Source organism: Lepidochelys kempii, chromosome 7 (assembly GCF_965140285.1).
Source record: "Lepidochelys kempii isolate rLepKem1 chromosome 7, rLepKem1.hap1, whole genome shotgun sequence".
Classification (NCBI taxonomy): domain Eukaryota; kingdom Metazoa; phylum Chordata; order Testudines; family Cheloniidae; genus Lepidochelys; species Lepidochelys kempii.
Window position 1 is genome coordinate 68,681,559 of NC_136386.1, and position 25,406 is coordinate 68,706,964.

At 42.1% G+C, this 25,406-nt stretch overlaps 1 protein-coding gene across 1 annotated transcript; it reads left to right on the plus strand.

Annotated features, from left to right (window-relative positions):
* The first annotated feature begins 1,715 nt into the window (after window positions 1-1,715).
* Window positions 1,716-5,155, plus strand: LOC140915322 (pulmonary surfactant-associated protein A2). The gene is made up of 3 exons (XM_073354908.1): window positions 1,716-1,875; window positions 3,623-3,700; window positions 4,779-5,155. The coding sequence occupies exons 1-3, from the start codon at window positions 1,716-1,718 to the stop codon at window positions 5,153-5,155; spliced, it is 615 nt and encodes a 204-aa protein (XP_073211009.1).
* The last annotated feature ends 20,251 nt before the right edge of the window (window positions 5,156-25,406 follow it).

The window sequence follows — 25,406 nt, forward strand, 5'->3', positions numbered from 1 at the left end:
TGAAGTTTTTTTGTTAAATACTTGCGACTTTTAGGTCTGTAATTGAGTGTCCAGGGAGATTGAAATGTTCTCCGACTGGTTTTTGAATGTTATAAATTCTTGACATCTGATTTGTGTCCATTTATTCTTTTACGTAGACACTGTCCGGTTTGGCCAATGTACATGGCAGAGGGGCATTGCTGGCACATGATGGCATATATCACATTGGTAGATGTGCAGGTGAACGAGCCTCTGATCATGTGGCTGATGTGATTAGGTCCCATGATAGTGTCCCTTGAATAGATATATGGACAGAGTTGGCAACGGGCTTTGTTGCAAGGATAGGTTCCTGGGTTAATGTTTTTGTTGTGTGGTTGCTGGTGAGTATTTGCTTCAGGTTGGGGGGTCTGTCTGTAAGCGAGGACTGGCCTGTCTCCCAAGATTTGTGAGAGTGAGGGATCGACCTTCAGGATAGGTTGTAGATCTTTGATGATGAGCTGGAGAGGTTTTAGTTGGGGGCTGAAGGTGATGGCTAGTGGCGTTCTGTTACTTTCTTTGTTGGGCCTGTCCTGTAGTAGGTGACTTCTGGGTACTCTTCTGGCTCTGTCAATCTGTTTCTTCACTTCAGCAGGTGGGTATTGTAGTTGTAATAACGCTTGATGGAGATCTTTTAAGCGTTTGTCTCTGTCTGAGGGGTTGGAGCAAATGCGGTTGTCTTAGAGCTTGACTGTAGACAATGGATCATGTGGTGTGGTCTGTATGAAAGCTGGAGTATATAGGTAAGTATAGCGGTCAGTAGGTTTCCAGTATAGGGGGGTGTTTATATGACCATCGCTTATTAGCACCATAGTGTCCAGGAAATCGATCTCTTTTGTGGACTGGTCCAGGCTGAGGTTGATGGTGGGATGGAAATTGTTGAAATCTTGGTGGAATTCCTTTTCTATGGGTCCAGATAATGAAGATGTCATCAATGTAGCGCAACTAGAGTAGGGGCATTAGGGGACGAGAGCTGAGGAAGCGTTGTTCTAAGTCAGCCATAAAAATGTTGGCATACCGTAGGGCCATGCGGGTACCCACAGCGGTGCTGCTGACTTGAAGGTATACATTGTCCCCAAATGTGAAATAGTTATGGGTGAGGACACTGCATGCACCTGATGAAGTGGGCTTTAGCCCACGAAAGCTTATGCTCTAGTAAATTTGTTAGTCTCTAAGGTGCCACAAGTACTCCTCATTCTTTTTGCTGATACAGACTAACACGGCTGCCACTCTGAAAGTCTGAATGGTTGCTTTTCCCTTTTAAAATATAAATAATTTAGACGGTCACCCAGAGTAATCTTGATTGTTCCCCCCCTCCCCCCCGTCACTGTAGTGGACATGCCTACCTAGTGCTGCATAAGTAATACTGAAGTTTAACTTATCTCATTTTTTCTTGTGTGACAAGTGTATCAACAGCTTTATAAAAAAGGGTTTTTGCTCTCTTGACCGCTGACTATAAAGGATGAATTGTTTCATCTGTAATGATCAATCATTCAAACTCTAACCACTTTATGGCTACACTAATCATGTTAGTATCACTGGGGGGAAAAAAAAAAGACTAAGCTAAAAAGATTTCAATCCCAAACAGAAAATGTTATTTTGAAATAAAGAATTCACACTTCTCAATCATTTTTAATTTTGAAAAAAAGCACTCAGCACCAGGTAGTAAATACTCTTTGTTTTATAGCTAGCCTCCAACAATGTTGCATCGACTGTTTCACATAGTCACAGCAATAGCCTTTTTGCTGGTGACGTGCCATGCTTGGGACCTCCAAGAAGGAATTCTCAGAATCCCTGGACTGAATGGACTGCCTGTGAAAGAAGGAAAGCCTGGTTTAAAAGCATTCCCAGGACTGCGAGGTAATTGCAGTGGTTACCCACCCCAGACGTATAGATATTCTGCTGTATTTCATTATTTGTATCTGATAAACCGAATTCTACTTCATTGCACTTTCTGTCCCATTTTCAAAAGTGACAGACATTTAGAAGCCTGAGTCTCATTGAAAGTTAGAGGTGCTTGGTTACTTCGATGTTTTTCAGAATATTACTCTGCCCCCTAAGCTATAAAGGCACCAGCGAATGTGATTATGAAGCAGTCAAAATGTGTCTACAGGGATGCCGGGGCTGAAGGGATTGTTCCAAACATATTGAGCTCATTCAGTTTTTAAATATCCCTTTTTTTGTCATTTAGACATAATCTCTGCATATCGTACAGAAGAATGAAAATCTGGAATTGTTTTCCAATCTGTTCATTTAATCTTGCGGTGGCAGGGGTGGGCGGGGGGGTTAATGAGTCTGAATCTGTAGACCTGGGCTCTTAGACTTGCTGCTGTAGGTTTTAAGTGTAGACATACCCATTGCGGGCATAACTGGGACTGCAGAACCTTCACACTTAAGGTATATCTACACCAACTCGAGTAGCCACACCTGACCCCCTCTGAGGTCCTAGGTACAATGAAGGTGGCTAGCCCAAGCTGCTGCCATGCGACCACAGACATACTGCTATTTTTAGCATGCTGACTTGAGCAGAGTTCGTGTGTGTTTGCTTGCCTACCTGCGCTGAGACACACCCTCCCAGTTGCTGGTAGGCATGACCTTAGAAATGATGTACCAGTAGGAAAGAGTGCAGCTTGACTTTCAGGGTTTGCACCACGGGAAGTGAAAACAAAAGGTCTCTCTCTTTGTAAAAAAAATGTGTTTAATACAGATCTCCTAGAGAGACTATAAACCTGAATCTCCAAAATGCCATCGTTACAGAGTCACTATTCAGAGTACAATCAAACTTTAAATGTAAGAGATTAATTTAATCAAGCTAATTGGCACTGTGCGAGCTGACAAGAGATAATTACATTTCTGCAAGGTTATCCACAAGGTTTGAATTCACAACCAATAGCACCAAAGCTTCTACCTTCCTTTATTATTACAAGGAGACACAACACCCACTTTACAAGTCTGTTACACTTGGTTCTGCTCCACCACCACCACCACACGTAATCAAGTATCTCATCCCAGCAAAATCTACTTCTCTGACCATACCCTGAGCGCAGACCATCCTTTATCATTAGCAGGATGCAGAGTAGAAAATTACAGATTATAGCCCAGATTCTCCTGACCAACCTGGTCCCAGGGGGATTGGAAGTGAAGGGGGTGAGTGCTACAAAAATAGCTTAGTGCTGTGGCCAGGAAGCACTGGAACAGCCTGATGGATGTTTATCTTACACCAGCCGTCAGTGATCTCAGGGAGCCCATACAGTATCTTAGGATCAACCCTCTTTTGCCTGGTTTGGTACTGGACTGATGCAAAGCACCAGTGAGGCATTAAAGACTCTAACTCAAAGATCTCAATTTTAATTCTTCATAAGTGGTTCCCTTCTTAAAGCAGTTTCCATGAGCCTTGTTTATCATCAGGATGGTCAGCGTCTGAAAAGGCCCTTCATTTAACACACTGAGATCAAATTCTTTCACATAGAAAATCAAACAAATGTTACAGTCACAAGTGTTTTAGAAAACTGCTATTAATTTTACACAATGACTTCCACATTATTGGTGAAGCCTGGTCTTAATACTTAAACTTAAGGGCATACATTTTTTTTTTTTTTGTCCATAGGCCTAATTGCTTCTCATGTTCCTAAATTACAAGAAATCATGAAAGGATTCCACAATCGAATTGCCAGACTGGAAAGAGGTAATCTGTCTGCTTTTGCTTTCTGCCCCACCCACAACTTGATTAACAAGTGTGGAAAAAATAAGCCATGAAATACCAGCACCTTAAAAATAGTCTGAGTCTTGTTCCATTTATTTTTATATTCTTTTTACACAGAGGATCTCTGGGGATGGGCAATGATACATTCTGTATTGTGTTAAAGAGATTAACTGGTGGGCCATCTAATTAGTTACTAGGGTTCCTCCTACCTGCCCCAGATAACTGCGATAGGTTGAAACACTGATGCAAACCAGCCAGAGGTGGCTTATTGCACAATTTCTCTGGGTCACCTGCACTCTGTGAATGACCCTCATGGCCACAACAGTTAATCTGTGGCTACAAAAATGTCATGACAAGTGACATATCTAACTAGGGCCTGCAAAGATTTATGCATGTGCTCAACTTTATGCACTGTGACTAGTCCCAAAGAAGTCAGTCCCATTACTCAGTGTATGCAAAGTTAAGTAGGTGCACTAGTCTTTAAATGATAGGAGCCTCAGGAGCAAAGTGAATTTTTTTTTATTTAAAATTCTTCTCTTCTCTCCTTCATTTCTTCCCCTCCCATTCACATTCCTTTTGTCTCTTTTTAAATTTAATTTCTCCCCCCCCCACCACTTTTCCATCATCTTCATCTATTTCTCCTCCCTTTTCCGTCTCTTTCCCATCTCCTATTCCTTTCTAGTTTTATAACTATCTCTAATCAATTCTCCTCCCCTTCTCTTCCTCCATTCTCCTCTCTTCTTGAGTTTATATTCTCTTTGTTCTGAAGTCACTAGACAGGAGCAATAGCCTATTCAATTTAGCATGTCATTGATGTTCCATCCAGCAGAGAGCAGGGTTTGGTAGGATAGAATGACATAGCCTATGTTCTGGCTTTCTTTAATCTGGGGTGGGGGGAAGAGAGGGTTGTGTCAAGTTTGCAATTTGTGTTCCTTATTTTATTCAGAAGGGTCAGTTTATTATAGAAGAATACAGAAAGTGGGAGTCCCAGTGTAGTAACAATCATGAGAGTGTAAAATGATTCAAAAAATTTTAACAAGATTTTTTGCTTTACTTTTAGTCCTTACTTTGGATGGCACCATAAAGACAGTTGAAAAAAAAATGTTTGCTACCAATCGGCAAGAAGGCAATTTTCAGACCACATTGGAAGCATGCAAACAGGCAGGCGGCTCCATTGCATCTCCCATGAATAAGGAGGAGAATGATGCTGTTTTCAGTATTGTGAGGTTATTTAACAAATGTGCCTATCTGGGCACAGAGGGGCGTGGGATTCCAGGTGAAGTCAGTTCCCTGAATGGAACAGCCCCAAATTATACCGACCGGCATGCAGGTGAGCCCAGTGACATAGGGGAAGAAAACTGCAGGGCAATGTGCACGGACGGTGCTTGGAATGGCACAAGTTGCAACCACTACTGCCTCACTATCTGTGAATTTTAATCCTTGCTCCTACCTTTCCTTTAAAATGTCAGACATCTGTAGGGTCCTTTGAATTCTCTTTCATCCACAAACAAGAATCTGTTTTCTCAATATTGTAGTTTGTGACTTCTGTGATTATTCTGTATGAGAAAATGAAAATCAATAAAGTCATGATGCACTATCTTCCTTTGTGATTTTCATTAAGGCAATGATAACCTGCTAACCATAAAAGGAGAGTTACCCTTAACCACAGCACTGACTAATTTACAGGATTCCTATCAACCCCACTGTACTGCTGGTTTCATTTATAAGCAGAATTTGCAATGTTTAATTACAGTTATGATATGCCAGCCTGGACCCATTTGGGACACTAAGGGGTAACCTATGAACAAGAAAAATTATATCACCACAAGTTAGGCACATATCTGGTGATCATCACCAGGATGGATGTAGATGCTGGAAGTGGTGCCGTTTTTCTAGATCATGTATGTTTAAATGTTATTGAGCATCCAATCCAAAAGTGTCATAAAAAGGGACACAACTCATAGAAACAGAGTTTAATTTTGACCAAAATTGGCAGAAAGCTTCTAAATACAATTAATAATGCAACTATGTACTCAAAATATACTGTTTGGGAAATATTTAGCTCCAGATTATCTATTTTCCCCGTACGTGGCCTTTGTCTGCAGTCACACAAAAATAGGAGCTTGTTTGTACCGTATAATACATCAAACTTTTTGTCATTATTTGTAGAATAGACTGATTTGAGAACAGTTTTTCCATCTGCTATTTTTATGAAGTTATGCAGATAATAAGACCCCAGCCACCTAATTATAGAACATTTTTTTAATTATTGGCTCAACCGATGACAAGTACACATGGTACACCTGTCATTACCTCCGTACTATCACTGAATACAATGACAATACATGTAAACTACTTATATAACAGCAATGACTCTGAGTAGAGGGCTGGAGAATGTCTTGTATGAATAGATCCTGTGAATTACAAAGTGACCTATATGCTGTTATGTAGCCCCTACATATAACTATGAGCTACTGGATGTCTAATGCAACATTACTACTCCCTCTCTGAACCTGTGACTGATGAGTACAGTACTTTGTTGGTATGCTCGTCACTGTCACCGTTGCCTGCATCAGAATACGCCAAGTCTTCCCTGTGTCATTTGCATCTCCTTGTTGCACAGGTACTCACAGCGCCACACCGCACAAAGGGGAGGATGGGTTCTGGAGCAGGTGGCAGCACCATTATGTAAAGAACAAGATGGCCCATGCTATTGTGGACACTTGAAGATACTAACTGTTGCATGAGGCCAAACATGTGACTGATATTTGCACGTTTCAGGTACTGCCTGAAGGAGCTCATTGTGGGTGGCAGTTTCTCACTGGTTATGTTCTTCTTAGCAAACGACATGTAGCACACATTATCCAGAGGTCCTTGCTTCCTATCGTAGTACAATAAAGATACCAGTGAGACCCAGGCTGCTAAGTCTGAAAAAGCTGCTTTGGGTGGGAGTGGAGTCACTTACCTTCAAATCCTGCTAGTGATACCAAGCAGGGACTTATTTGATTCAGCTACTGCCTGGTTCTTCATTAACTCTGGTTAGGTCAGGTCTGTCCATGCCATGAATTCAAAGTAATGTTCCTAATTTATAAAGCCATCAACAGGCAGAGATACAGCTACTTGCTAGACTGTCATATTAGCGTTGCTGTGTGACTGTGTCCGAATGTTTCTGCTCTTTGGGAGTAGGCTTATAACTAACAGCATGTGGTTACTTTACTGAGACACCGCAACTGATAGTTCATGCTGGTTCTTGGGATGGGAAAAAAATCACTTTTCTTTTGCTCAATGCCATGGAAAAAATAAGCAGGATTCACATAGAACATATCTCAGGAGCTTTCTCCTAATCTGACCAACACCCAGCTCCAAAAGACAATAATCCAAGCATTGTTTCTACCAAGTGCGGCTGCTGTGAGCAAGGCATGGGCTGCCAATGGGTGCCAAGACCCACATGCATGCTGCAGTCACATGGCTGTTTAAAGGTAAACTTTCAAAGCTCTCTAAAGTTCCTAGACAAATTGTCACCCCTTGACCATGACCCCAAATGGTACTCAAGGCCTTCTACTAGCATACAAATTTTCAAGCCAGAGATACAATTCCCTTTCCCTCCTGACAAATGAGTTGTGTTTAATTTTAGAGTACTCGCAAATACAGAACTAGATTGCCTTGAGCACTGGTATGCTAGATGAAGAGGCAGAATAGCATAGGCGGGGGGTACAATTTTGGGAGTTATTTGGTGATGAACTTCTCCCCTGTCCCCCCCCCTTTTTTTTTTTAAACAAAGGGGCAAACTACACGGGGAATCCAGTAGAGTTTTAGTCAGAGGTACAGCGGGCCCTGACGCAGCAGGCATACAGTGCTGAGCTGAGCCGAGCCTATGTGTGCTCAGTATGTACCATAGGCACACAAAGCCAGAGCCACAAAGATACCTAAATTCCAGTTTTAAGCACCACTGAGAGCCACAAAAACCCTGCTCAGCTGCTTCCTAACCATATAAACTCACTTGCCACTTACGTTTTTGCTCCGAACGCTGCCTAGGCACCTACGTTTATGCAGCTGGGCACACGTACTACTACTTCACTCTAGGCACCAGACACCTATGCACCAAACCCAGGGCAAACGGACATTGTGAGGCCTTTCTTCCCTGTGGGACTTGAGGTGGTTGGCAGGCTCAGTGACCACCTAACACCACATAAGGTGGTCGAGAAGACAGACTCCTGTTAGCTGAATGGTTAGAGTATTCACTCAGGACACTGAAGAGCATGGGACAGTTTCTTCGCTTTCCCTGTTGAGGAAAAGGGCTTTGAAGGTGGCGGGGAGGGGGGTCTGTTACCTCCCCGATGAGGGTTCTGAGAAGAGAAGCAGTGCTCCCGCCTAACCTTTACCCAGTGGTTAGGGTACTCACCAGGGGATGGGGGGGGGGAAGAGGTCGCTGCTGGTTCAATATCCCACCCAGTGAGCCAGGCTTAAAGCAGGGGGTATGCCATCTCTCAGGCGAGTGCCCCAATCATTAAACTAAGATATAAATTGATGTGGACTACCCTACAGCAATTGGTGAAGCTATTCCAATTTCATTCAATAATAATTGGGCCATAGTCTGAGGCCCTCTCTAGTCCAGGGGTTTGAGTGCTCACCCCGCAAGTGATAAAGTCAGGTTCAAATCCTCTCTTTGCTTGAGTCAAGGGGATGTGAACAGTGGCCTCTTACCACTCAAGTGAATGGCCTAAGTACTAGTCTATGAGGTATGCTGACGTGTCAGTCAGTCTTGTTGAAGGTGTTCCACATTAACTGCCTCTTAATGGGGGCCAAAGCAAAGATGAAAAGCCCACTAGGATATGGGGGTAGGGTTTGAAAAGGTGAGCTACAACCTCAGATGCATGCACTTGTCACTGGTTCTTCCCCTTGTACTTAAACATTAATGTGGGCCCCAGAAAATATGCAAATCACCCTTTTGTTTCCAGTGCTTAGGGTATTCACCCAGGCTGTTGGAGACTACACTGAAAAGCTCTCCTCCATACAGGGGTTTATGGATAAAGTGGAATACCTTCCACAGACAAGCCTGAGGGAGTCCTGTCCCCCAGGTATATAGCCCACATACCTAAAACTAAGTGATCCCTTTCAAACTGCGTCTTAACAGGAAGTGGGGGGTAGGGATTTGACTCAGGCTATCCCATACCTTAGGTCAATGGTTCTCAGCGGTGGAGCTGCACCCCCCTGGGGGGGTCCTGTATCCTTTCAGGGGGGGCCAAGGCGTCCCACAGCTGAAACCCAGTGCCTGAGGCCCAGAGCCCCAGTGTTTCCCATGGGGAAGAAGCTCTGAACCCATGGACAGAGTTAAGGTGCATGGGGGGGGGATTTCTTCCCCCCCCCCAAAGTGCAGTGCAGGAGCTGGGCAGTCCTCGGGGCAGCACCGCCACCCCCAGCCAGTTCCAAGGTGGGAAGCCAAACCTGGGCGGTGGGAGGTAGCTGCTGCTCTGGCTGGTGCCATGGAGCAGGCAGCTGCAGTGTTCCCTCCTTGCTGCTGATGCCTGGGGTTAAAGCTGCTCCCAGCCCCCTTTGCTCAGGCAGCTGGTGGCACCGATGCCTGGGGCCAACAGGGGTAGGGGCTGCCTGAGCCATGCGGAAGCTGGCCATGGAAAAAAGACCAAGGCAGTTATGCATAAACCCTGGGAGATGTTTCACACTGAAGGGTGAAGGGCTACAGTGAGAGCACGAGGCAAACGCTGCAGTCACTCTCAGAGAACTGGGGTTATAGCTATGAAGTGATCCATGGGGCACAGAAAGGTGAGAAGGATGCCTGGGAAGGAGGCTACCTGATAACACAGAACTGGAGCAAGCTCCTTTAGCCACCCCCTCATGCAAGGGCAAGCCCTGGATAGAGCTCTGGGAGGTACAGTTTGTTATAGAGCTCCCAGGAAGAGGCTAGGGAAAAGGCCTGAAGAAAGATTAATGGTAGGAAGGATTCCAGGGTGATAGAGGCAAGGTATCCGCTGGCAGAGAAGATGGACCTAGGTTCCCCGACCAGTCAGTCACTGGGAAAGTGGCATGAAGTGCCCGGATGTGAAAGGATGAGGACAATTCAGAGCACAGAGATACAGGTGCAATGACACTGGGCCCAGAGTCAAGGCCAGAGATTTGACACAAGGGCTTGGACTTGTTTGTTGGATGTGACTCTCTGTTCACCCCACCTCCCTCTCCTTAAAGGGTGGCACTAGACCCTGCCCTGGACGGAGAACCAAATCACAAGGAGATGAGCAGGACTAAAGCAACTACTGACAGGAGGCAATGCTACTTCACACCCAGCCACGGCAGGAGGGACAGAGGGTTCGCTAGTGGTGAAGCCAGTCTACTACAAGTGATCAAAGCTGTAGTTCTAGTGCTGAACCAGGACCTAGTTCTGGTTGAACAAACTGGTGCCTGTGTGACTCCTTATACCATTGTCTGGTGTATTCAATTTGGCAATACTTGTATCCCTTGCTGTACCAATAACATTGCTTATATTATGTAGAACTGCGGTTTCGTGTGATCGGAACAGTGCCATTAACCCACTCTATTGCTTATTATGCTGCAGAAAAATACAATGAGCATGATCCATGGCTTGCCCTGTGCACCTGCTCAAGGTGCAGGAATCAGAGTCTTAATTTCCTCTCAGATTGGCTCCTGGGGCAGCGAAGAGACTCGGGGCAGATTGTGAACTGACGCTTCAGTCCTAGCGCTGTCGATCACTCTACTGTTATGTTTCACCCCACTGGAGCAATATTGGTGGTATCATGATTTGTTTCTCTATAGCAAGTAGGACCCCAGTCATGGATTAGGGCCTTATTGTGCACACACAGCACCAAAAAAAAAAAACAGATCTGTCCCAAAGAACTTGCAATTTAAGAATAGCCCAAGAGTCAATAGGTAAATACAGATGTTCCAAGAGGGAACCGTGTAGCAGGGGATATTGGCTTTTTCTTGGTTTCTCTACTCTGCATCTTCTCCAGGACATGTTTTAGCACTTATGACCATCCTTTCCCCTGCCTATGGCCCTGAGCCTTGCTTGCCTCCTCAGTTTGAGGCTGGAGAAATGATGGCCCGTACTACAGGGGAACAGGCAGCAATTACTAGATTGTTCTCTTTGTTATACTAGTGTTACACTCACATACCTGCATTGAAGTCAGCATTACTCCTGAGTCTCCCCCACCAGAGAAGAAACTTAGGCTTCAGTATTTTTAAGATTGGGGTAGATATAATCTTGCTTTTTAATTTTGATTTGGTTGACTAGGTGGCTCAAGGGATTGGTTATGCAGATCAGAGCCTCCCTCAGGTCAGATGAGTAGTCACAGAGATTCATTGCAATATATGAGGGTCATGTACTGGCAAAGAGAAATGAGTTGCTGGTCAAAGTCTAGTGCTCAGTGGACATATAGCTACCTCATAAAATGTACATGCCACCTCAAGTATCAAATCAAAAAGTGCCCATGCATCTTTGTGGCCATTCTTAACTGACAGGCCATAGGCAGACCTTGAGTTTAGCCCTGTTAGTTCAGGAACTTGAATCACACTGCCAAGGGATGTCTAAGAAGAAACCTGACACACAGTTTACCTGGTTGTATCTATTCAGTTAATAAAGTGGAGAAATTCATCTCCAGCACACTCAGGCCAGCATGGCCTTTATAGCAACTAAATTCACTTTGAAATTGTTTTTTTAAGTTGGCCTATGCATATGTGACTCACAAACTAAGGTGAAGGATTTTTGTCAGAAAATGCCAGACTAAAACCCAACCCTGAAACCTTATTCATCTCTTAAGTTTACAAAGTTCTGATGAAGGCAGCTAACTGGTTTAGTACCCATACTTACTTGCCCACACCCTCAAATACCACCCTGCTTCCTGGCACTCCAAATGATGCCATATAACGTTTGAAACTCAGGTAGCTGAATGTGTTGCTTCCAGGAATGACATGTAAGTGTCACTGTGCCTCAGTAGGTCACCACTGAGGTGGTCATATTGAGGACAGTCCCCTGAGAAATAGGATAGACTCGACCCAAACTGGTGGTTACTCTGTCATTAGATAAAACCAAGCCAGTAACAAAAGAGAACTTCTGTAATCACCACACTGGTCAACAAGAAGTCAAAAATGCAATCTCCTTAGGCATTCCAGCCCTTGGCTCACCACCCAGACACTAGAGTTCACGATGAGCGGTTACTGAAAACCAGTTTCATCAGTTATAGGGTCCTCCCAATCTAAAGAGACCAGCCACCTAGCCAGATCAATATATAACACGGATCATACCCAATAATCCCCTGATGTCAATCCTTTAGTAACTAAAAACTAAACATTTTATAATAAAAGAAAAGAAGAGTTATAAATGGTTAATCGATCATATACATACATGTGATGGCTAAATCCTTATATCAGGTTTGAAGCAGTGATGGAATAAACTGCTAGCTTGCAAAAGTCTCTCTACAATTGCCCAGACTGTTCAAAGCTTCCTTGTTAGAAATCCAGTCCAGAAAAATGAAGCCCAAATGAAAATGTCAAATGCCTTTGATATCCTCTGCCATGTGCATGGAATTTTACTGTCTCGAACAAAGCCCCAACAGTACAGGCGCTCATGAAGTCCAGGGTCACCTGAGCATATCACATGCCCTTACATGCTTTGATGACTCACAGAGGCAGCCATTGCCCATATTCTTTCTGAGGCATCCACAGGAAAAGCTTACTGGGCCGGATTAATTTCTTCAATAGCCCATTGTAAGCTAAGTGTCCTTAATTGGCTATTAACACATAGAATTTACATTAGGGCAAGACAGCTATCTGGGGGTGCTACCCAGGATTACAACGCATGTGTAAGATCCAAATACATAGCCAATATTCATAATTTCAGATGGAAAGAGGATACATGGATTTAACCAGGATAATCATCATATTTGATTGATTGTAACTTTTCCATTGATACCTTACATGATACACAATTTCCATAAATCTTATATGAAGTGTAACAGTGGGCTTCTTTCTTATACACAGCATCACAGTTAGTTTGTCACATTAACGCTAAAACAGATTGTTTAGCACAGACCTCACTGAAAACAGGTAAACATACTTTTAAGCAAATGATCATTTGGTTTGAAATTTTCCATGAAACAAGAAATTGACCCTCACCAGTTAATATATTTGACAAGATATGGGAATTGCAGCTGGAAATCGGGAACATTAAGGACCAGATGCAGAGTCTAGTGCTGTCTATGGAAAGAGTCCCATTGACTTCAGTGGGACTGGATCAGGCCCTAATGGGGCAAATCAAGAAAAATTAATAAATACATAGCTGTGTGTGACTAGTAAATAGGGTGACCAGATGTCCCAATTTTATAGGGACAGTCCCAATATTTGGGGCTTTTTCTTATATAAACGCCTATTACCCCCGACACCCTGTTCCTATTTTTCACATTTGCTATCTAGTTACCCTACTAGTAAGTGATGATGTTGATGATCTATTTAAAAAAAAGCACAAGCCATTTTCCTGCCAAGAAGGCCTTCATTAATAACCAACAAGTGACTCTTAAAATAAAGCTTTTGACAGTGTGCAAACCCACGGCCTATCCTTTCACCGTGTTTCAGGACAAATCATCAGAGGCACGTGTGGTGAAGACAGATTAAGCCCTACTTGAACATTTCTTTAAAAGGATCATGTCACTTTAAGAACAACAACAAAGTGGGAGGTGATAGAGGTACCTACAGTATAACTAATCAGCCGTGTGTACTTTAATGTCAGCCTTACTTGATCCCTTCTGTCTCACAGGCTAATTATCCTCCCAGCTAGCTACCTTTGTCCGATATGCTGAACAACTTTTAAGAAAAACTTACTCTGTTTCAGGCTGACAACCAGGAATGGAATCCCACACAAAGCAACTTGATGGTATCAGTGAGATTTGAAAGCTACATCTAAGACTTTAATAAGAAGGTAAGATTAGACAGGAAAGAACAGAACTGCTAATGATACCATACGTCATGCTTTCTTAGTTGCCTATAAGAGTAGAAGAAACAGTGCCTGAACAATTCAATCCAGAAAATTAGTTTATTAGCCAGGTTGCAAAAATAAGTGACAAATATGGTAACAGTTAATACTGGTGTTTCTAATTTCTTTTTTGATCATTTTAAATTGCCGATTTTGTCATTCAATTTAATAATCTCACTGTTAACCCAATGTAGTCTATGATAACTAAATGGGTGTGGAGTTATGTCTGCAAATATGTTGCCCTCGACTGTCCTTTATTATTTGAAACAAAGCTCCTGTAATGTACAAAGATACTAGATTCTCAGCCAGTGTAGACTGGCATAGTTTCATATAGTTGATGTCAGTTCTAGATTGATTTACACTACTGCTACTGGGTTTTGTTGCTTCCATTTTAGGTATTCTCAAATGTATGAAAGACTAATTATAGACATTCTATCATAGGAGGAGTTACTGTCTTGTATACAGTATATGGCCCCTAATTACAATAAGTACAGGAGACAGGTGGATAACAGACATATGCCACAAATTCCAAAATACACACAAAACATACCTGGGTCAAATATTAAGAAAATTATAATTTTTCATATTCTACAAAGAGACCCCCAAACTCTCTTTGAAATTTGGGTTCACAAATTTTAAATAGTAAGAGAAAAATCATGGGGCTATTTCAACTAACAGTGCTGCTGTTTACTTTAGACAACTGGCTGAATCATATCACAAGTAACGGGAAAAAAGACATTTGTCAATGAAGTCCTAGTAGTCAGAAATGGTCTTTTATTAATAGTCTGAGATAAAAAATGATCAAATATACTGTGTAAGTATTGTTTCATAATGTATTCTCATTTAGTATTTTTCTTTCCTACTCCTTATTTTCATTTTATCAAAATATATGTCAACACCAAAACTTCTTATTGTTTATAGAACCCCATCAAGCTAAATTTACATTAATTTACACTGCGAGACTACCAGCTTTATTATTGAATACTGTGGCTCAACAATGAAGTCATTTCCCTTTAAAAGAATAAAATGAAATTGCAACAGTTTAATATGTTCAAAAGAAATTCCAGAAATCAATTGAAATATTTATGAACTAAGAGCTTGATCCTACACTTAATACCATTGCTGGATGGGAATTTTTTCAACAATAATTTTGCAGTGGAAAATGCCAATCTGTTGAAACCAAAACTTTTCATGGGAAGGGGGCATTTTTTATTACACTTTTGTTGGGAATGGTTTCTTATGTCCAGGATGCTATTTCTGGAGAGACAAAGAGAGAACACTCATGTGAGATGCTGAAGAGTCAGAAATCTCTCCCACATGTGCCTAACCTCTAGGCTACTGGCTATTCTGGGGTGACTTGCTGAATTTCCATGAAAAGGTATCCAAAGGTTTCTTTCACCCCAATGGGAAATTTTTTGAAGTCTCACATTTTTGCAGAGTGGGGAAACAGTTTCTCACCCAGCTCTTTTACTACCAGATTTAGGGCTTATTATTATAAATAGTAAACATGACTTTAAAATAATGGGACTTCTCATAGCAGTAAGCACTGTGCCCAGTAGTTAGTGTTTTCAGGATAAGGGGGTTTGTTGGGCTGGGGGGGGGGGAGGGTTGGTTGCTGAAGAGCATAATTTCCATTAAAAAAAATAGACAGGCATTTAGGACACTAAATCTCATTGAAAGTCACTCCAGTGCTTTTGAAAAAAATATATGTAGGACTTAACTCAGGAGTTGAACATTTTTTTGTTGGAAAGTGGCCTATTTTAAAAATGAAAACTTGTCACATAAAATTTCAGATCATCAACATTTTCTGGCTCTCCAACGTTTTCTACCAAGCTTTTGACTGATACGCTTGCCAATTTTTTCAGAAAGTTTAATCAAAATCATTTTAACTTGTTTAATGGCACATTCATTTTCCTCACTGAAGAACCCTGCAAAACAAACTAAAAATTTCAAAACATTTCACAAAATTGTTTCCCTGTTTTGACTGGCTCTAGTTATTGTGTCTTACTGTTACAGAGAGGGCCCAGGAACCCAACTTCTCACTGGTATATGCCTCAGTGGACTTGCATAGTGTAACGTAGGCTCTTTAGGAGCAATTACTTTCTTTAGAGGAACAATATAAATCCATTCGATTGTTGTAACTATGAAAATATGGGTTTGGCAAATAGTAACAAAATGGGCATATAATGGAATATCATTTAGACCATTAAGTTATAGTAAGTTAATGGAGACTGGATTACATGAAGCAGAATCAGTACACAATTGCTATTTTTAATCCATTTTACATTATTTTCCCATAACCTGTTTTAGAGCACCTGTCGCCACACACGAAAGGATTTGTATATCCTTGATATAAGAGACTTAAAAATTTCCCAGTTCTCCAGCTGATGTCAGAGCAGGAGCAGCATAGTACAGAACAAGCCCATATGCACACGGAAATTCAGACTTACATGGAAAAAAAAAAGTAGCTAGAGAATTTTGATCATTGGAGAACATTCACCAGCAAAACCCATCCTAAGTTAACTGTTAAAACATCTCTACCCTCCTGATTGTTTAGGGTTCAGAAATGTCACATCCACCTTGACATGGAGGCCTCAATTTATTATTTTCCCCACTACTAATATTGCATGCTTTATTTTGAAACTGGTATGTATCATTTTTATTAAATACTCTAATACGGTAAATCAACAATCTAACTTACTTAACTGATACTGTTTCCGTAAAGGGATGGCCTAGTGGTCTAAGCACCAGGTTTGCAATACTGAGACTATGCTGATATATAAAATATAGGTGTTCAGTTTTCTGAGGCATGAAAGACTGCGGTCTCTTCTGCCTGAATTCCAGGATTGTGTCATTTGCTTTTTGTGCACCTTAACAACCCCAATGAGTTTTGTTTTTGAAGGAATCGGAAGTTGCTTCAGTATCTTGGATTAAAGTTTTTCTCTCTTTCTTACTTTGCTGATTGTTTGTCTTGCAGCTAGCTTCTATCCGAACTGGCTACATTTCATTAAGTTCTCAGATTCACTAACTTCTAGGAAATGAGCAAGGGATGGTGCTGCTGAGACGGCGGCTACTCTCCTTTACAAAAGCTCAATTGAAGCCACATCAGATGGGCTTCTACTTGATGGTTATGATGCTGCTGGAGAGGTGAAATTCCACTCTTCCACACAAAATGAGGGAGAGCTCCCTAAAGAGGGAACAGCCTAGGCCAATAGTCTTAATCCAAAAGTCACAACCAAATAAAATATATATTGGATCTACTGTGCTGTCAGCACTACACTTAACCCATCAGGGCAGTGAAGAAAACTCAGGATCTTTTTAAATCTTGTAAAGTTTTTTGGGGAAAAATCATGGGTGTAGTCTGACTTCTATATTGTGGGGGGGCAGGGTAGAGGGATTTAACCAGGGCCACAGGTGGCTAATGCGCAGGAGCCCCCATCCGGGGTAGGGGTTGCCTTGGAAGCCACGTCTGGCAACCATGCAGGCTCCAGCCGGAGGAGGGGCCGGGGAAGTGCGGGGTTAGCCACCCAACTCCCACATGTGGGTTTCTTGCTGACTCAGAGCCAGCTCCACTTGGTCACATGGTACACCAGGCCCACTCCCTGTGCAGCAACTGACGGAGCCGAGCCAGTCAAGTCACCGCTGAGCTGCGCTGCCAGGGGAGAGGTGATTTTATGGATTTTAACTTAGCAATTGTTTTCTATGCATTGATGTATTTATTTATTTCATGGTACTCTTGTGCAGTACATGTTTGCTTCAACTGTCTGCTGATTGTGTAGAAATTAGTATGTTTACTGCAGCATGGGAACATCTGAGCAGGTAGCCTCATTAAATTGTCCCTCACCAGCCAGGCTGCTTTGCCTGTGAGCTCCCACTCACAGTTGATAGAGCTCATTGCTATCAATTAATCTGAGAGCAAACATTCGTTTACAGAAAATATTTCCAGCCCTGGGGACTGATTCTGCAGTCCCTTACTGATAAGTATAGTGAGAGAAGTACCACTGAAGTCAATTGGGCTGGCCTCAGTGGAGTTTGTAGACTTGGGCCCCTTCTGTATGTGCTGAAAAGCAGCAAACCCCTTTCTGTAGGAGGCAACCAGGAAGGATTCTCCTGCACTCAGGCTCTCCACACATCACTCACGGAGCTCTCAATGCTAATGAGAATGGGTGATCCCAGCAGGTTGCATGCACCCTATGGGAACTTAGGTGGGATCCCTGTGGTGGGGCCTGGCCTCCCCCACACTGGGGCCAGGCAGTAGGAAGTAGAGCTCCCCATTCAGCGCACCTGGACTTTGCTCCTATTCTTGTGCCATGAAGCAGGAACCCCGCACGCTACTGGGATCTGCCAAGCCCTGCAGCAGCCCAGAGCCATTGAGCTGCTGGGGTAGCTCCAGCAACTGTAAATAGCAAGCATGGGGAAGCACTGACCCATCTCTCTGTCCCTGCCTCCTGATGCCTTCAATGAGAGCCCGCCCTGGGGAAGGTGGGTCGGGAACTCACTGGCCACCTGTGGAGTCCCAGGCTTCCCATGCCCCAGTGGGCAGGAGCAGGGAAGCTGCCCGGGGAGCAAACTGCACTGAGTTTCTATAACCTATGAGAAGTCCCTCCCTATAAAGGTAAATGACACTCTGCAAAAAGAATTCTGTTGCAAACAGACTGTGCTCTTTGAAATGATAGAAGCAAGATAACAATCCCTTGCTACATGCTTCAGAGAGGGCAGCAAAGCAGCAGAGCCGCTCAAACAGGCTCTTCCAGTCAGGTCCAATGAATATTGTATTTTTGTTCATGAAACAAAAAAATCTTCCAGAAAATGCAGCTAAACTATCCAAAAATCCTCTTGGCTGTCAGTACAATGGTGACAATAGTCAAGAAACTAGTAGTTATAAGTTCTTCAGGGCAGAGACTGTTCCTTACTGTGTTTGTATAGTACCTAGCTCAATGGAGTGCTGTTCTCAGTTGCCCTTCAGGCACTACCATGATAATGTTGAGACTTGAATGTCAGAGGCCATTCCAAGACAAGGAGTTAAATATTACAGTCAGCAACTTGGACATACTTCACTAATCAAGTGCCTGCTAGTTTCTTTGGTACCTCATTAATGCTCACTGCTAAAAACCCACACACAAGCTTCAAAGCTAAGGTAAGTCCATATTTGCTTTCCAAACCTTTAGCAGTTTGTTCTTGCTCAATGAAACACAAAGCATCAAGCTAATTCACTGGCAGGGACTTTTTTTTTCTATTGTTGCGATGTCTTGTGGTCTGTACCTGTCATTTAAGGGATGACATTTCTCCAGGAGTTATTCAAGAGTAACACAATTAAACTGAAGCCATTTCAAAAAAGCAACCATATGTTTATCCACATGTCCTGTACGTTTCCAGCTGACTGACTGTAAGCTCATAGGTGCTATATGAGTGGCATTAGACACTAGTTGCTAAGGAAGATCTCCAGGTAGAAATGGGAGCACAGACTCAGTTATATTTGCTGTTACGAATACTTCAGAACATACGCCTCCATGGATTTTGGAGCCATTATTGCATTTGGTCATTGTGTCAAGTTCTTGACAGCCTTCCCCAAGGAGAATCCCTTGTTGAACTTGCTTTGTACATTTCCAGAGAGTAGTCAATAGTGTAAGATTTGTAGTCTTTCAGCACTCTTCATAAAAGTTAGCTAACTTTTATGAAATCTAAAGGAGGACAGAATTTTGAAGCACTTAGCTTTGTTCTTATGATCAGTTCAAAGAGTAGGGCACTAGGTTACAGTCACTGCCCCCTTTGTGAAAGCCATTTTAAGATGTATCTGAGAATTGAAAACAAGAGACTAGTTACCCTCTCTACCCACGTGCCTTTTACTCTCACTCACCATTTCACTTTCCCTAGGCCTATGAAACCTTTACCTTTTTAGAAGAAAGTCATTTAAATATTAGTGTATTTTTCTGATTGTAAACCAGCTTTCATCTTGCTTACTGCTATTTCAACAACCTTTACACACAACTTGGAACTGGTCAGAAAAGGGCCTTTTAAGAAAACTGGCTTTTGCCAGCTACATAAATATTTGTATTAAAAAAAAATAAAGCACGCATTTCATTTCAGGACAATGATATTTTTGGGGGTGGTGTTGAGGGTAAACATTTCTACATTTTGTAAAAACTGTTCCCATATGTGAAGACCAAACAATGGTTTGGTTTGGTTTTTAAAAGAAAAAATACCCATAAAAATTGGGTGCTGGTGGGAAGACACCAAGATGGTTCCTTGAAGGATAAAGGTGACTGGGAACTTGTCTCCTCTTCTTCTCCCCCCAACCCCCTATATTGCTATCAGGAGTGCCTTCAGTGATGATGATTAAGGGCACCAGAATCATCTCTGTTTCACACCTGTCAACAAAGACTAAGTCTTCAGACCACCTGGTCCAGACATATTCCCATCTGGTGTTTGAACTCTGTAAATTCATTGTAGACAAGTACTAGACTGCAACTATACTGTAAAACAAGGCCTTTCATCAGTATTTTGTGTTTCTGCAGCCCTCAGCAATGATCTTAAAGGCTATGTTATAATTATGAGCCGTAAAGGAAGTCTCAGCTATTTGAAAGAATGGAAGCAGTTCACCATCTTTTCAAGGCAGCCTGTTCTTTCAAGTTCTGATTTAGACTGTCAGTCATATGCAGTCAATGAGATGTATAGTTTAATTTGGACAATGACGACAATAAGAGGCCTATTTGCTAAGGACGGGGACACACAAGTTTGAAATTGTGGTTGGCCAAGGAAAGGGTTTTGTTTGTCTGGTGGCAATATAAACCCTTCCATGAGGTACCTTGTTCTAAATAAATGAATAAATAAATAAAATAAAGGAAGCTCCAGAATCTACTGCCCCTTTAAGGTTCAAATACAAATACAGCTTCCACCAGCTATAGTCCAAAGACAAGGTAGAAAGTGTGGCTAACTTCAAGCAAGTCTGAAGTAAAATGGCTAAAGTGTAGGAGCCACCTCTCAGATCAAGTTTAAGTTTAGCTCTCTGATCAAGTTTAGCTCTCTCTATTTCTCCTAAAACCCCTCCGTCAAGGCATGCTTTGTTGTCTGCTACTATTGAAGAGTCATCAGCTGTCCTTGCTAGAGGCTCTGCTACTCCACCCATGCTGGTCAGCAGATCTCCAGGATGCATCTCTCATGAGTGTCCCTCCTTCCAAGGAAAGTTACTCATTAATATCCCCAAATCACTTATGTTCCACACCAGTTTGGTGTACCCTTACTTCCATTGACAGTGATTTACCTTAGAAATGAAGAGGTGGTTATGGACAGACTTATTTGAAAGGAAAAATTCCATCATATTTTACGTACCCAGTATGAATATTTTTGTTGTGACTGGCATCTAATGCCTTGTGTCCTACATTTGAGGCTTGGCAGGTTGGGAAATATGCAGGATGGTTGCTTGTTTGAGGTGGTGTTTTAAACCTATTTCTACAATAGTCTGCATGCAAGGTCCCTTCACATCAACACAAAGCTATACATGATAGAAAAATGGAATTGAAAGTAGTTGTAGGCCCATTTCAGAGGCAGCGGATAAAATATCCAAATGCTGACTATGTCACAATGAAGCCTGTTCAAATTGACATTGTCAATGGGGTGGGAGGTTGGGGGGGGGAGGGGGGAATCATATTGCCAACAGCACCAGATACAGAAGTTAGTTACAATGAACCCGGATGTTTTTTAGAACTGACAGGAGTTAGTAAAAATGTTTCCATTTGCCCCTCCCATCATCATAGTATGAGTGCCTTATGAATTTAGCCCACTTATAAGACACTATTGAAATGGTTGGTTAAAATCTAATTTTGAAATAAATATAAAGGTAAACTGGGATAAAAGGGTGAGAGTTAACTGAGCTACACAGCCCCATTAATGCTCACATCCCCCCTCCAAATGTCTTACATGCCGCCTTTTTCTGCTCCGTGTTGCATAGTCATTTGAAGTAGGTAATTACTGGGTTGAATTTTTAATGTGCTCATTTCATCCCAGCCAAAATTTAAAAGAAAAAAAAGTCAGTTCTGCTCTTTGTTTCCACTGTGTGAGCAGAAACTGCTATGCACTGTTACACTGGCTTTTCCTTTCCTCTCCGAATTAGCAGCTGAGGGAAGCTATAGAGCATTAAATGGGAAAATAAACTTCAGGTGGAAAAGAATGATGCAGTTGAGAATTATCTGCCTGCATGTAGGGGTTTGGGGGGGTGGGGTGAGAAAAAATTGAAACACAAATGGGAACAGAAAACAGTGGAGGAAAAGCAAATGTCCAGGTAAAGGAGAGAAAGGGAAGCAAGAGAAAAATAAATCAAAGGTTAAGACAAAATGTCAAGGTTCCTCCCCCACTCTGAACTCTAGGGTACAGATGTGGGGACCTGCATGAAAAACCTCCTAAGCTTATCTTTACCAGCTTAGGTCAAAACTTCCCCAAGGTACAAAATATTACACCTTGGACAGGCCGCTACCACCACCAAACTAATACTGGTTACTGGGGAAGAGCTGTTTGGACGCGTCCTTCCCCCCAAAATACTTCCCAAAACCTTGCACCCCACTTCCTGGACAAGGTTTGGTAAAAAGCCTCACCAATTTGTCTAGGTGACTACAGACCCAGACCCTTGGATCTTAAGAACAATGAACAATCCTCCCAACACTTGCACCCCCCCCTTTCCTGGGAAATGTTGGATAAAAAGCCTCACCAATTTGCATAGGTGACCACAAACCCAAACCCTTGGATCTGAGAACAATGAAAAAGCATTCAGTGTTTTACAAGAAGACTTTTAATAAAAAAATAGAAGTAAATAGAAATAAAGAAATCCCCCCTGTAAAATCAGGATGGTATATATCTTACAGGGTAATTAGATTCAAAAACATAGAGAACCCCTCTAGGCAAAACCTTAAGTTACAAAAAAGATACACAGACAGAAATAGTTATTCTATTCAGCACAATTCTTTTCTCAGCCATTTAAAGAAATCATAATCTAACACATACCTAGCTAGATTACTTACTAAAAGTTCTAAGACTCCATTCCTGTTCTGTCCCCGGCCAAGACGACTACAGACAGACCCAGACCCTTTGTTTCTCTCCCTCCTCCCAGCTTTTGAAAGTATCTTGTCTCCTCATTGGTCATTTTGGTCAGGTGCCAGCGAGGTTACCTTTAGCTTCTTAACCCTTTACAGGTGAGAGGAGCTTTCCCCTGGCCAGGAGGGATTTCAAAGGGGTTTACCCTTCCCTTTATATTTATGACACAAAACCTGAAGGAAAACTGAAGGCAAGAACCGAGTGAAGAAAGCACTATTAGAAGAAGAGACAAAACAGGTTAGCAAAACAAAGGCGGGGGAGGATAGTCTGATACAGAGGTGTGGAGAGGCCACAAGGCCAAAATTAACCAGCTCCTGGATAGAGCACACTGTACTCCTGCTGTTCTGGCTCCATGAAGAGTCAGTGCAGCATTAGTCAGAGAAGCTAAAGTGGAGAAAGATGATTGTGTGAAGAAAAGGAGGAAGAGGAGATAAAAAGGGGAGAATCAAAACCTACAAGCCAGTAAACTTTTTATGAGATGTGTATTTTATACAATTGGTGGCACAGGACACAATACAGCTAGCTATACTGAGAGGGGAAATATCCTTGTTGGAATGCAACCAGTCAGGCTGACTATTTAACTACAAACATGCAGCTAAGATAACAATAAGGGTAATCATCATATTCATGCTTCAGGGTGTAATCTGATCTGCCAGGCATCTGGACAGAATTTCTTCCTTCCCTGTACAGCATTGCACAATTTACTACAAGTGAAATTAATTCATCAAGTTACACTTATGTGGCTGAAGGGGAAGGGAGCAGCTTTGCTATGTGCTAGGGAGCAGTTCTCTAAACAGCCTTACCTAGACCAGAGGAGGGGGATACAAGATTGGGGTTTATGGATTTGAAGTTCAGAACTCCCTGCATAAGGGGAGCAGAGTGGGTGCATTGGCACTCCAATTGCCCAGAATGAAAGGGAAACTCCATCTCCCCAAAACCCATGAAAAATTCTTGGATTGGAAGCAGGGTTCAGGATTTGGTCGTCAATTACCAGGTTCTGTTTCCTTTTTCCTTTTGCCTAATGCCAAAATGAAGTTCCATTTGGAATCTGCTTGATGATAAATCCCAATGTTCATAAAAAAATGTCACCAGCAAAATCCTGCTAGCATTCATTAGCAAGTCAGGTGTGCCAGATACCTTCTTCCTCCATGGGTCACAGGATAAGATCCTTATTACAGATCCTTTGCCCTAGCCTTCAAGGACCTGCACAGTTTAACTCCTGCCTACCCCTCTGCTCCAATCTTGCTCCTTTATTGCCATTTGCACCACCTGAGATGCCTGACTTACCACTCAGCTACACACTTTTTCCAGTGCAGGCCCCTTCAACAGACTCTGTCCACCTGTCTTGAAGTTTCTCCTCAAAAGACCTCCTCCTTCAAGGAGGACTATATACGCTAATCCACTCTTAATATAAATAAAAATAAAGCAGCATTAGGACACATGCTAGACACTACATCTCACTCATTTGCTTTCTGCTGCACCATATCCCTCACCTTTTGTCTGTATGTTGTTTATTTAGGCCCTGATCCTGCAACCTGTACAGTGAGGGCAGACCATGGAATACATGCATTGATCACTGCAGGACTCGGTCCTTTAATTATAAGATCTCTGGGGAAGAGATCTTATTCCCTTTCTTGTCCATAAAGTGACCTGCACAATTGTGTCACTATATAAATAGACAGGTTTCAGAGAAGCAGCCGTGTTAGTCTGTATTCACAAAAAGAAAAGGAGTACTTGTGGCACCTTAGAGACTAACAAATTTATTTGAGCATAAGCTTTCGTGAGCTACAGCTTACTTCATCGGATGCATTCATTTTTTCCACTGAATGCATCCAATGAAGTGAGCTGTAGCTCACAAAAGCTTATGCTCAAATTAATTTGTTAGTCTCTAAGGTGCCACAAGTACTCCTTTTCTTTTTATATAAATAGAGCCCATCAAAACTGTATAAAGAGAATTTCAGTGGAAATGGCTTTTGGATAAAATGGAAGTTTGCTTGAAAAAAATACATTTTCATCAAGAAGTTTGGGGGTTTCATCAAAAAGGAAGGAAATGCCAAAAACTGAACAAAAATAGGGTTTGAGTTTTTGGACAAACCCCCACAAAATTAAGAAAAAGGTAAATAAAGATGTGAAAAAATGTTTTTCCATCTACATTTTTCACAGAAGAAAAAGTGTCCAGACCCATTCTAATAAATAGCAATAATATAAAGTAACTCTACCAAGCAATTCTGTTTATGAGAGAGTCCAGACAAAATTCAGTGGTTGGATTCATGAAAGAAGTGACTGTGAGGAATGTTTTGTAGCTAACACACTAGCTACAAAACCTGTGTTCTCATTATTAGTCTCTCTTTGAATTCTAGGATATAGTTACAATGAAAATTCATGTATTTTCTACTATTTGCGAGTCAGTATTCAGTATGTATGAAGTTTTTGCATTTTGTACATGATGGAACAAATTCTCATCCCCTGTGCAAAGTCTAAGTGAGTGGGCTTTGTACAGGACTGTGGTGAGTTGTGTCTTGTCCCCACAAACCTTCCGGTATGGTGTGGAAAATCAGCACTGCTACTTTGTGGCTACCACAGCAGCTTTACGGCTGGGTTAACAGA

Coding starts and splice junctions, on each gene's coding strand:
- LOC140915322 (XM_073354908.1), top strand. CDS start 1,716: ATGTTGCATCGACTGTTTCACATAGTCACAGCAATAGCCTTTTTGCTG. Junction 1,876..3,622: donor AGCATTCCCAGGACTGCGAG/GTAATTGCAGTG, acceptor TTTTGTCCATAG/GCCTAATTGCTTCTCATGTT. Junction 3,701..4,778: donor AATTGCCAGACTGGAAAGAG/GTAATCTGTCTG, acceptor CTTTACTTTTAG/TCCTTACTTTGGATGGCACC.